Source organism: Aristolochia californica, unplaced genomic scaffold, assembly GCF_029961685.1.
Source record: "Aristolochia californica isolate CCGP_79_NKW_82.1479 unplaced genomic scaffold, dmAriCali1.0.hap1 SCAF_4, whole genome shotgun sequence".
Lineage (NCBI taxonomy): Eukaryota > Viridiplantae > Streptophyta > Magnoliopsida > Piperales > Aristolochiaceae > Aristolochia > Aristolochia californica.
In genome coordinates this window covers 9,029,459-9,042,083 of record NW_027182103.1, presented here as the reverse complement: position 1 = coordinate 9,042,083, position 12,625 = coordinate 9,029,459, and the positions used below count along the sequence as shown (strand labels likewise).

The following is a 12,625-nucleotide window of genomic DNA, read 5'->3' as shown; positions in this document are numbered from 1 at the left end:
TTTTTTGGAAATGGTGGAGAGTATAACTAACCAACAACAGTGTTGCTTAAAATAGAAAGACGATGACTGAGGTAGACAGGCACATGTTTATATCAGTTCTATTGGCTCTCCCTGTTTTCATTATTGTCTATCCCACCGGTTTGCAATGGTCATTAGCAATCTACAGTGATTTTGTTTTTTTGTTTTTATCTCAATCTCTCTAATAGTTCGTTCTGTGTTTTTTTCCTCCTAGTACTATTTGTTGCTAATTAATTTATTTTTGAAGAGGTATTTTCTGCAGCGTAGTTTTCTCTGATTTGTGGCTGATTTGTTTCCAGAGAGGAGAGTGTAGTTTTCTTTAATTTGTTGTTGATTTTATTTCAAAAAGGAGTTTACATAGTGTAATGTTCTCTCAACGTGATATTTTTTGTTATTCATTTTCTTCTCTAATCCTCCATTGTATTTATTTAGAGTTGATCATGATAGATGCTCATAGATTTTGATAGATCTTATAAGTTTAAATGAGAAGCTAGTGATTTCACCTATTTCTAATTACTTTCATTATTGCTCTTCAATTTTCACTTTTCTCAAATTTTCTTGTTTCTATCACTATCCCAGTTAGATTTCCAAAATCGTTTTTCTAGTTCACATGATGCATATGTTGTTGAAACGACAAAAGAGGTCGTTCACTTCAAACAATTGGCCAATTAAAAATGCAAGTTTCACTAAAAAAAGTTCAACACTCATTGTTATATTTCATATATATATGTGTGTGAACTTTGAGGCCAAATTGAATTTGTCTAAGTAGAGATTTTAAGTTTGACTCTCACATGTCACTTCATAGTTCTTTATCTTATTCAATTAGAGGAAATTTCTTATTCATGATAAAATATTTAGAAGAACCCCGTTGGGAGTCCAAAGAAAAAGGTGAGAAGATGATTGAATGTCAAACAAGTTATGAGCTTGTACTCTTAAGAAGATATAGTGTAGATGCCGGTATAGATTCATTATATAGAAAAACTACTTCATAAACTTAGTTTAGCAGGCGTAAAATACAACTTAGAGGAAGCTACACATCAAAGATTAAAAAATTGAAAATATTTAACTTAAGTGCATTCCTCGTAGGAAACTAGAGAAAAGCATGGCTATTTGAGAAAATCCGATAAGGAGTGGGTAGAAAGCGGTGGCTAACGAGTGCTTTAAAGAAAATGGAAGAAGGTGTTGGTGAGAAAGTGAGGCAGGTTGGCAAACGTATCCATCATGGTTTGGTGGAGTAGTGCTACCACCGATTGACCCATTTGCTGCACTCCAACGAACCCGGGGTTGGTGAGTAGGACCCACTTAACGAAGATATTCGATCGAGTCCGTCCAAATTTTATTGAGTTCTACACCACCACAAGCATTCCTTACCCACGTCTATGGACAATATAAAACGGCGCAGCCCTTACCCACGTGCTCTCTCGCGACACTAGCACGCGCACCCACGCCCACTTGATTCGAATCAATGGTTTTCTTCTTCGCATAATAGAAACAGGAGGGAAGGGGTCCCTGACTCTATATAATAAGCTCCGTGACTCTATATAATAACTTCCGGCTTCCTCTTTCACTGCGTCTCACTTATCCCCTCGTTGCAATCTCTGCAAGAACCAGTGATTTCTCCGGTTGTCATCCGAGAAGGTACGAGCGCCTTTTGCTTTATGTTTATTCATTTTTCCATTTCTATTGCTTGTCTTTAGGCGATTACGGTTACTTATTTCATATATCTGGTTGAGGTTCTGATTTGTATCTGCTTCTGAGTATTTGATCTAGTCTTTACCAGCATCTCGTGTAGTCTTAGGTATTTTACGTTTGCATTACGAGTTGTCTTTTCACTTTTCTATGCTAAACAAAGAGAGATGCGCCGTCTGATCTTGGGTGACCCTATCAGCTACATCATTGATCAGCTTATTCGGGGCTCACGAGCCAACACACACACAAAAAAAAAAAAAAAAGAAAAAAAAAGGAACATAGATGAATAATCTATCGGTATCGCTGATAGTGGGGTGGAAGAGCTATGAAGAAGCGGATCGATGTCTTCGCTGATTGGATCTAATGACTACCACCCACTCTTAGATCTTTAATTATTTTTATATTTTGCAGCATTTCCTTTGTAGATCTGGATTCTGCTTCAGTTCTTTTGCTATTTTTGTATGTGCACTTTTATTGCGCTGTTTCTTTACTAGATCCATTTGTTTGCCGGGAAAGCTTGGTCTCTGTTTCTAATGAGTTGTCACAGACGAGTCTCCCATAATATCCATTTCACTTTTTAATTTTTTTTTTTCCCTGACAAGACAATTGTCGATCGTTTTTGTGTACAGTGAAATGCTTACATGCTTTCAGTTTTGTTAATTCTATGAACAGACATTTTCTTATGATTTTTCTTTACCTCTCAAACCAGCAGAATGGCATCACACATTGTTGGTTATCCTCGTGTGGGCCCCAAGAGAGAGCTCAAGTTTGCATTGGAATCATTTTGGGATGGAAAGAGCAGCGGGGAAAACTTGAAGAAGGTTGCAGCAGACCTCAGATCTTCCATCTGGAAGCAGATGTCTGGGGCAGGGATCAAGTACATACCCAGCAACACCTTCTCTTACTATGACCAGGTGCTTGACACCACAGCTATGCTTGGGGCTGTTCCTCCTAGATATGGGTGGGCTGGTGGAGAGATTGGATTTGACACCTACTTTTCAATGGCTAGGGGAAATGCCTCTCTCCCAGCTATGGAAATGACTAAATGGTTTGACACTAACTAGTAAGTATTCTGACATCTCTTGACATGATGCTTTATTCAACAGTCTACATGTGTCTGACCTGTGTATGTGGAATTTGGTTCTCTTCCTTTGTGATTCAGTCATTTTATTGTACCTGAACTGGGTCCAGACATGAAATTTTCTTATGCTTCTCACAAGGCAGTGGATGAGTACAATGAGGCAAAGGCGGTATGTTAAAGAAATGCAGATTACTATTATTAGTTTTCCTACTAGCATTGGACTGGTCTCTCCAATTATATGGAAACGATGAAGGGGGGGACCCATTTCATCATTGAAAAGGGTCCTATTTATCATTTTTTTTTTGTGTGTTTTGAATGGACAACCCCATTGTTAGTGTTTGCACTAGCAAATCTTAACTCTCTTTTGTTGGTTAAATACCATTCTTTTGAACCTCTAAAACTTGACCACATTTTCTATATGCAGCTTGGAATTGACACTGTTCCTGTTATCATTGGCCCTATCTCCTTCTTGTTGCTTTCTAAACCTGCCAAGGGTGTGGACAAGTCCTTCCCTCTTCTCTCACTTTTGGATAAGATTCTCCCAGTCTACAAGTATGTTCTTGAACATTGCTATTGTTCTAGTTGACGGGCTGCATGTTCTGTTCAATGAGTACTAATTGAATATTCTTTTTCCAGGCAAGTTGTAAGTGAATTGAAGGCTGCGGGGGCATCATGGATTCAGTTTGATGAACCCACCCTTGTGAAGGATCTTGATGCTGAGAAGTTGCAGGCATTTACTGGTGCTTACTCTGAACTAGAATCAGTCCTATCTGGTTTGAATGTACTCATTGAGACCTACTTTGCTGATCTTCCTGAAGAAGCTTACAAGTAAGCTGGATTGTTGAGACTATAATTCTGATTGTTGAGACTATAATTCAATAAGTTTTTTTAGCATGGACTTGATATCTCCATTTTGATTCAAAATCAACCTGTTTCCCTAACATTTCAGGACCCTAACTGGTTTGAAGGGTGTTACTGCTTTTGGTTTTGATCTTGTCCGTGGTACTAAAACGCTCGATTTGATTAAGAGTGTTAGTTTTCCTTCTGGCAAGTATCTTTTTGCTGGAGTAGTTGACGGAAGAAACATTTGGGCTAATGATTTGGCCGCTTCTCTTAGCACGCTCAAGGCTCTTGAGGGTATTGTGGGAAAAGGTACTGTGAAGCCTGACTTGGAACATGTAGATAAATTATTTTAAATAATAAAAGAATAAGAAAGAAATTTTTCTGCGATTTTAGTATTATCAAGAGAGTAGCTAAAAGTATGTTATCTGTTCAACAGATAAGCTTGTGGTCTCCACCTCTTGCTCACTCCTTCACACTGCTGTCGATTTGGTGAACGAGACAAAGCTTGATGACGAAATCAAATCATGGCTTGCTTTTGCTGCTCAGAAGGTTGTTGAAGTCAATGCTTTGGCCAAGGCATTGGCTGGTCAAAAGGATGAGGTAATGCTTATGCCATTTATTTTTAGTACTCTTAAATGCTGGTAATTTTCCCCTGTTTGTGAGCTATACCATATTCTTCCAATTTCACTCATTTGAGTTGTTCTTACTGAGGGGCACCTCTGTTAGTTTTCCATGTATGTGTACTGTCATGGAAAGATTTTAGGCAGTTGGGTTCCTATTGATTCAAAGAGTTTGGGACATTAATTGGATGTTTTGGTTTCTTTCCACATGAACACTGCATTCGTTACTTTGTTAGCATGAAAATTCGATGAGCTCTTTATTTAGTTCCTTAATCTTTTTCTTTTTCCTCAGGAATTCTTCTCAGCCAATGCAGCTGCTCAGGCTTCTAGAAAATCTTCTCCTCGAGTGACCAACGAGGCTGTCCAAAAAGCTGTGAGTAGATTGGAAATGGGGATTTACGATGTAGTTGCCATACTAAATTTTGGTTAGTCATTTTTTTCTCTGCAATGTTACAATGTAGGCTGCTGCTTTGAAAGACTCTGATCATCGCAGAGCAACCAATGTTAGTGCTAGGCTGGATGCCCAGCAGAAAAAGCTCAACCTCCCTATCCTACCCACAACTACCATTGGATCCTTTCCTCAGACTATGGATCTCAGGAGAGTCCGTCGTGAGTTCAAGGCCAAGAAGTAGGTGGTTTCTTTGTAATTCTGCTTCAGCTCTTCAACTTTGTTAAACATGTGAAATCTTTAAACTTTTGTATTTCTTTCAGGATCACTGAAGAAGAATACGTGAAGGCTATCAAGGAGGAAATTAGCAAGGTTGTCAAGCTCCAGGAAGAGCTTGATATTGATGTTCTTGTCCACGGAGAGCCAGAGGTGAGTTTTACTGCTAGTCAAGGATATATTTGTCTTACTGTGTAAGATGAAAATTTAGATCATAAAATCATTTCCTGCAGAGAAATGATATGGTTGAGTACTTTGGGGAGCAACTGCAAGGGTTTGCATTCACCGTCAACGGGTGGGTGCAATCTTATGGATCGCGATGTGTCAAGCCACCTATCATCTATGGTGATGTGAGCCGCCCCAAGCCCATGACTGTTTTCTGGTCCTCGATGGCCCAGAGCATGACCTCTCGCCCCATGAAGGGTATGTTGACAGGTCCTGTCACCATCCTGAACTGGTCCTTTGTCAGAAATGACCAACCTAGGTAAATCACAGCAATACCATTCCAGATTTGCATTAGTTGCTTCTTATTGAAAAAAGCACCTAACCCGTGCCTGTACCAGGTTTGAGACCTGCTATCAGATTGCCTTGGCTATCAAGGATGAAGTTGAGGATCTTGAAAAGGCCGGTATCCAGGTTGGTATCTGAGAATTATTTATCTAGAACTTGGTCTTTGACTCTCTCTCTTGGTAACTCAGTTGTTTGCAACCAATGCAGGTCATTCAAATCGATGAGGCTGCTTTGAGAGAAGGTCTTCCTCTAAGAAAATCAGAGGAGGCATTCTACTTGGAATGGGCTGTCCACTCTTTCCGGATTACTAACTGTGGTGTCAGTGACACTACCCAGGTACTTTTCGTTTTTCATCCCTTCAACTAGCCATCGGTTTTCCTTATTTATTCCTTACCGTTGCAGAGAAATGGTAATAACATAATATCTCTCGCAATGCAGATTCACACGCATATGTGTTACTCCAACTTCAATGACATCATCCACTCGATTATCGACATGGACGCGGATGTGATCACTATCGAGAACTCTCGTTCAGATGAGAAGCTCCTCTCTGTATTCCGCGAAGGTGTAAAATATGGAGCTGGAATTGGCCCTGGTGTCTATGACATCCATTCGCCACGCATCCCATCCACAGAAGAAATTGCAGACCGCATCAACAAAATGCTTGCTGTGCTTGAGACCAACATTCTGTGGGTGAACCCCGACTGTGGCCTCAAGACCCGCAAGTATGCTGAGGTCAATGCTGCCCTCACTAACATGGTTGCTGCTGCCAAACTCCTCCGTTCGCAGCTCGCCAGTGCTAAGTGAGTTGAGCGTGAGAGAGGCAGGAATATCGTTCGTATGGGCAATGGTCACCAGATTAAATTTTAGAAAAAATGGGTTGTACTAAAATAAGATTGAGTTTCATGTGAAACTGAAAAGTAGCCGTTTGTTTTTTTTATTATTATTAAAGTTTTGGTGGAAGGCATAAATGTCTGACCATCGATGAGGAAATGAATCTGTCATTTTTATTTGCTGAGATCTTTAAATAGTCTGTGTTTCTAACATACAGGGATGATCAACCATGTGTCACAACTGATCCATTAACGAGGCGTACCGCTTTGAAAGATTTTCTTCCTTCCAACTGGTGTCTTGCTCTTCCTCTGTCACCATTTCCCACGACTTATATTTTTATGTGCCCTAATCACTGTTTACTGTTGTTGAAGGACTGGTGCTTAGAAAAAATGCTACTCCACGCTTATGAATTCTTGGAGCCATTTTTTCTGCATTTGCGTGTTGCCCCCTAGTGGCTGCGGGGCATGGCTAAATGCCTTAAGTTTGTTAAAAATAAGTTGTCAGTTTGATTGCACAATTCTGGAGCTCAATATCCTGTGACAAGTTATCAATAAGTGAATGAATATAAAGTGTATCTTTATACAAATAGGAAGTACGAAAGACTTAACAAACCTTTAGGCCCGACACCTATATGCAAAAGTAACAGGAAAAAAAAAAAAAAGAAGGGCCCTCTCTTTGTACCTAAAAAAGAAAAAAAGAAAAAGAAATGGCAGCTGCCTGTGCTCTGCAAGGGGAAGCCACTACATAGGACCTCACTCCTGTCCCAACAGTAAGGTGTCAACCTAGCGTTAACTTTCTTCTTGATTTTTATGATAACGAAACTTAATTGAGTTAACAATTGTAATTGTAGCATTTTGGTGTATTTTTTCTTCAAGAGACACAATTCAAAGATCTAAGCAATGAATCAGCACAAGTTTCTCAAAGACCTTAAGTTCCATGGAATATCAAAGTGTTCTTGAATAAACACCCTCATGAAGAAGAAGAAAAATTGAAGACTAGAGTTTAGAAAATATTGAGAAATGTCAAAACTTAGTTCATATAAGAGAGCAGTCCAATTCTTCCGATGTAAATTTTGGAGCTTTATGACATATTGACATTCAAACATATTTTTGCCAAAGCATATAAACATTTCACATATGTTAGAATATGACTTATGATCACAAATTTTCATGCTTTAAAAATTCACATAGTAAACTCGCATTAAAATGATTGATCAACCAGAAGTGCACAGGCAAAAAAATATAAAGCATGATCAATCAACCAATGTCCTTTGATCTATCATCTAGAACATGGCTGAACTATGCTATAAAATATGATCGATCAACCCAACTAATCAATTGATATTATCCATGCAAACCAAAATTATGTTGATTAATCGATCGACCATCAAAGACTAATCAATCATATAGAACTTTGCCAACCAGGGACATAAAACATGATTGATCATAGCAAAGTTATTGATAGATCATATTTGTTATACACTGCTGATAGGAATTCTGACTGATCGATCATACCGTGTACATTGATCCATTAACTTAAAATGTCAGACCCAATGGGAAGATATTGATCAATCATTACCATTGATCAATAAGTCACTTTCTAATAGAAATATAGTTGTTACACATGATTGATCAATCAATTACTTTATATTTGATCGATCAAAATAAAATCAAATTTTTTCAAATGGGCAAAAAACAACTAATTTTGTCTTGGAGAACTTATAAATACCTACCAAACCTCTCATTGAAATGTTAATGAGGTCTTATTGACATACCTACTTCATTTTATTCTCAATCACTCAAATTCCTTCCTAAGTTCTATTACGAGAAAGAGAGCCTATTTTGCAAAATTTTATCATTCCTTTCTCATTCCAACTCATTACATTCATAATTAGTCAAACTCATATCTACTCCATTGTACATCAAAGGTTGGAAGCTTGAAACTCTCAAGGAGAAGGGTATCTCTCCATATTTCAATGGTGTAAGTTTTACCTTTGTAATTTTTCTCTTTCTCTTAGGTTCATCTAGAACCTTGATAAATCTAGATTGAAAGGTTTGCTAGAGCTGAAATCTAGCTAATCTCTTGGAGAGACCAAGTTGTAATCGTGTATTTGAGCATACATGGGGCTTGAAGAAGAGTTAGAATCTATTTCTTGTAATTCCAAGCTAATAGAGGGATTATTAGTAGAATTTTACAAGCATGGGTTCTTGGGTGGTGAATACTTGATTTGTGTCCAAATCCACTTGAATTTGAAATATCATTACAATGACATCTCAAAATAAATTGTTTCTTCCTGAAGGACAATCTGCCAACTGTTCCCCATTATTGGAAGGTAAGAATTAAATTCTTCCTCCAATCCTAGGATTGGGACATTTGGCATATAACAGAGAATGATCCATTTGAGGCTCAAAAAACTTGAGAGTGACATTCTTGTAAAGAAGGGCTTCAATGAGTTGACTAGGGAAGATAAAGAGAAACTTCCAACAAATTGTGTAGACTTTAGGACTCCATATTGATCTCGAGCCAAAGATGGAGAGGAGAAGGAGAAGAAGGAGGAGGAATAGAAGAAGAGAGAAAGGAGAGAGAGTTTAGAGATTGGATTCCAAGAGAAGGGAGAAGAGAGTTTGCACGAGATTGAGAAGTGAGGAGAGAACTTAATGCTCTATCTCTTAGCCAAGGGCCTCTATTTATAGTTTTTACAATGCCCTTAGGGCTAAAACATTACAAGAGAAGATATACAAATAGACAAATAATTACATCTTCTTGTCATCTTTATGAGAAGTCTTCTTATTTGCCAATATGCCACCTCTTGGACATGTGGGCTTGAACCCATCATCTAACACTCCCCCTCAAACTGGAGGAGAGAAAACATCATAAATACCCAGCTTGCGACATATAAAAGATATGATCTTTGAGATAACCGGTTTAGTAAGGATATTTGTTACCTGCTCTTGTGATGAAACATGTTTGAAATTTCTCCCGTATAAAGTGGCAGTCTACCTCAATGTGTTTGGTCATTTCATAGAAGACCGGATTTGAAGTGATATGAATAACTACTTGATTATTACAATATAGACCCCAAAAAACGTCCTTTATAAATTCCTAATTTGGTAAGAAAGGACTTGATCCATAGGAGTTCGCTGACTATATGAGCTATAGTCCTATATTTTGCTTCTATACTATATTTTGCAACCACATTTTTCTTCTTGCTTCTCCATGTAACTAGGTTCCCTCCAATAAGAGTTATTCAGAAGTGGACCTCCTGTTATCAGGTGATCCAACCCAATCTCCATATGAGAAACCTTTGATGTTGAAAAGCCATTTTTTTTATAAAGTAATCCTCTTCTTGGGGCTCCTTTTAAGTATTGTAATATCCTTTCCAAAGTTTGCCAATGGGTAAGTTGTGGTTATGCATGTACTCGCTCACTATAGTTACAGCATATGATATGTCTGGTCTAGTTACCGTGAAGTAGATAAGTTTGCTCAATATCTTCTCCAGAACTTGATCATAATTTAATATTTGAATCCATAGGTGTGTCAACTGGCAGGCACCCCATCATTCCCGTTTATTCGAGGAGGTCCAAGAGATACTTCCTCTATGATAATATTATCCCATATTTGGACTGAAAAACTTCTATGCCCAGAAAATAATTTAGAATTCCAAGATCTTTAGTTTTAAATTCATGAGATATCTGTTAAGCACCTAGCCAATACTATCCAAAAAACTGGCCTGTTAGGAGCGGAAGACATAGGTACTTAACCACCCAGGACCATAACAGTACACCCCACCTTCCCGAGCCGATGACCACAGCAGCAATAACACAACAACGCTCTGATACCAAATGTTAAGCACCTAGCCAATACATCCCAAAAGACTAGCTTGTTAGGAGCGGAAGACATAGGTACTTAACCACCCAGGACCATAAAAATATCATGTTTTTGACTTCTTGTATGCTATGCGCATCATTTCCGGTTAAGACAGTATCATCAACATACACAATTGATAATATCTTTCATTTCAAGGTATCTTTAATAAATGCTAAATGATCTATTGTGCATTGACAAAATCCAAACTGTAGTAATGCTTGGCTAAATTTATTAAACCAGGCCTAGGTGACTGTTTACACCCATATAAAGACTTCATTAAGCAGCATACTGACTTCCCCTCAATCGCATAACCAGGTGGTTGAATCATATAAATTTTCTAACATATATCACCAAGAATTTTTGACATCGAGTTGATAGATGGGCAAGGAGAGTCAGTGGAAAGCGATAATAGAATATGTACCGAATTTAACTTGACAACAAGAGAGAATTTCTTTTCATAGTCCACTCCATAACATTGAGTGTAGCCTTTAGCGACGAGGCAGGCCTTAAGGCGAGCAATGGATCCATCTGGATTATGTTTGACAGTGCAAACTCATTTACCACCCACCGATTTCTTACCTGTCAGAAGCGATGCTAAGTTCCATGTCTGATTTTCATATAAGGTTTGCATTTCTTCATCCATAGCCTCTTTCCATCCTGAATGTTTCAAGGCCTCCTGATAGGACTGCGGAATAGAGATAGAAGAAAGAGATGCAAGGAACTGATAATATGCAGAAGACAATCAATGGTGAGACAAAGTTGGAGATAGGTGAGAAGTAGTGCAAGTACGAGGTTCTTTTCTTAGAGCAATGGGCCGTATCAAACTATGGACCAAATGGAATAGGGAAGAATGACTTACCTTGGTAGGATCCGAAAACTCCACAGGTATGATCTCAGTCGATGCTTTGGGTGGCAGAGTGACTTCGGAATTAAAGGGTACAAATGGACGAGGAGTGACAAGAGGGAATGAAAGACCGGAGGAGCATCATTTGAGGAATAGAATGAGGTGTTCTAAAAAAAGGTTGCATCCCTAGACACAAGTAACCGCCGAAGGGTAGGATTATCATATACATAACCTTTTTGGGTGCGAGAGTAACCAAAAAAATGCACTTCATAGAACAAGGAGCAAGTTTGCGCCCTCCCCCCCAACCCCCCCCCCCCCCCCCCCCCCCCCCCCCCCCCCCCCCCCCCCGCTTTCTCTTTTTCATGGCCTCCACCAATCACTTGCTTCGTTGTTAGATCCTGAAATACACAAGAAAAGAGTGAGAAGGTGATTATTTAGTCAACCAACTTACCAAGAGTAAATTTAAAGGGAATTGAGGAAAAAATAGGACATCTCGAAGTGGGATAGAGGGTGTAATAGAAAATGATCTTTGCCAAGTACTTTGGTTTGGGTACCATTAGCTATAGTAACAAACTTATTGAGAATACGTGGAGATAAAAAAATTAGCATATGTTTGTTACCTGAGAGATATTTGGAGGCCTCAGAGTCTATTATCCAAGATGAAGAAGAGGAAGTGAAAGAAAGCATACGTGAAGCAATAGTGGTAGCAGCCGTAGGTAAAGATGTAAGGGAAGACCCCATGAATAAGTGCATATTTGAGGCTCTGTGTGAGATTTGCTAGGACTAGTTTACCACCTCTTGGCCTCCTCTAGAATTTCTGCCATGGCCTCAGTTGGAGGACGATGTACCTCTATTACCTGAATACATAGCAGATGAAGCATCATTATATGAGTTAGGAGATGGATCGGGGAATCGCAACAATGTGGCACTTATATCATGAAAGGATAGAAGTGCGGAGGAGCTAAGAAGTTGGGTCTTAGCAACTTTAAGGTATGGTTGAATATTTGTCAAACAAATTGTTGCCGCTAAAGCTTCCATTTGCCTTTTTTTGAACTGAAATATCGGTGGAGTATGGTTGAGAGATTTTCCACTCTTGAAGTTAACCTCGAAACCGAACCAAATATTCATGAATATTGTCTCATTGGTTAGTATTGAGCATGTTTTGTAATATATCAAATAACTTTTGTAAAGTCGTTGTACTAGAGTATAACTTAGTACATGTGTCCCAAATCTTTTTGGTTAACTCTAAGTGGATAACATTGTTGGCTACATGCTTTTCTATACTATTAATAAGCCAAATAATCACCAAATTGTCATCCTTAACCCACTTTAGATAGATTGACTTTCTTCATCAATCGGTAGTGAAGGCTTGGTTAAGTGATTGAGAAGGTCTCGAGTAATAAGAAACATTTTAATCGATTGAGACCAACTAATATAATTGGATATCCTCTTAAGGGAATGGTAGTAATTTTGAGTATGTCACTCTTACTACTTGTATTTCCTTCTGCCATCTTAATTTAACAAATGCTTAGGACCACACAAACAAGAAGAGCTGCAATTTTAATTCAGATCTAATCAAACTAAAATCCCAATTTAGATGGCACCAATTGCTATAATCCACTATTTAAGAGCTAATTGGGACTGAAGAGCTGATT

The 12,625-nt window shown here is 38.5% G+C and overlaps 1 protein-coding gene across 2 annotated transcripts; it reads left to right on the top strand.

The window, feature by feature from the left end:
- Window positions 1–1,463: 1,463 nt before the first annotated feature.
- On the top strand, window positions 1,464–6,445 carry LOC137964021 (5-methyltetrahydropteroyltriglutamate--homocysteine methyltransferase 1). 2 transcript variants are annotated; one of them, XM_068811283.1, is made up of 14 exons: window positions 1,464–1,656; window positions 2,420–2,770; window positions 2,870–2,957; window positions 3,213–3,340; window positions 3,425–3,616; window positions 3,738–3,940; window positions 4,068–4,231; window positions 4,544–4,624; window positions 4,713–4,879; window positions 4,963–5,068; window positions 5,149–5,399; window positions 5,479–5,551; window positions 5,633–5,761; window positions 5,864–6,445. In XM_068811283.1, exons 2-14 carry the CDS (start codon window positions 2,421–2,423, stop codon window positions 6,230–6,232), a joined length of 2,301 nt encoding a protein of 766 aa, XP_068667384.1. In that variant the 5' UTR covers window positions 1,464–1,656; window position 2,420; the 3' UTR covers window positions 6,233–6,445. The 2 variants fall into 2 exon arrangements, with proteins under 2 accessions (XP_068667384.1, XP_068667385.1); XM_068811284.1 differs by having other exon boundaries at window positions 2,417–2,770.
- The last annotated feature ends 6,180 nt before the right edge of the window (window positions 6,446–12,625 follow it).

Bases quoted from the DNA above. Each gene is read 5' to 3' on its own strand.
- LOC137964021 (XM_068811283.1), top strand. From the start codon at position 2,421: ATGGCATCACACATTGTTGGTTATCCTCGTGTGGGCCCCAAGAGAGAG. The intron at 4,880-4,962 runs GTAGGTGGTTTC...TATTTCTTTCAG, and splicing joins CGTGAGTTCAAGGCCAAGAA to GATCACTGAAGAAGAATACG. The intron at 5,400-5,478 runs GTAAATCACAGC...TGCCTGTACCAG, and splicing joins GTCAGAAATGACCAACCTAG to GTTTGAGACCTGCTATCAGA.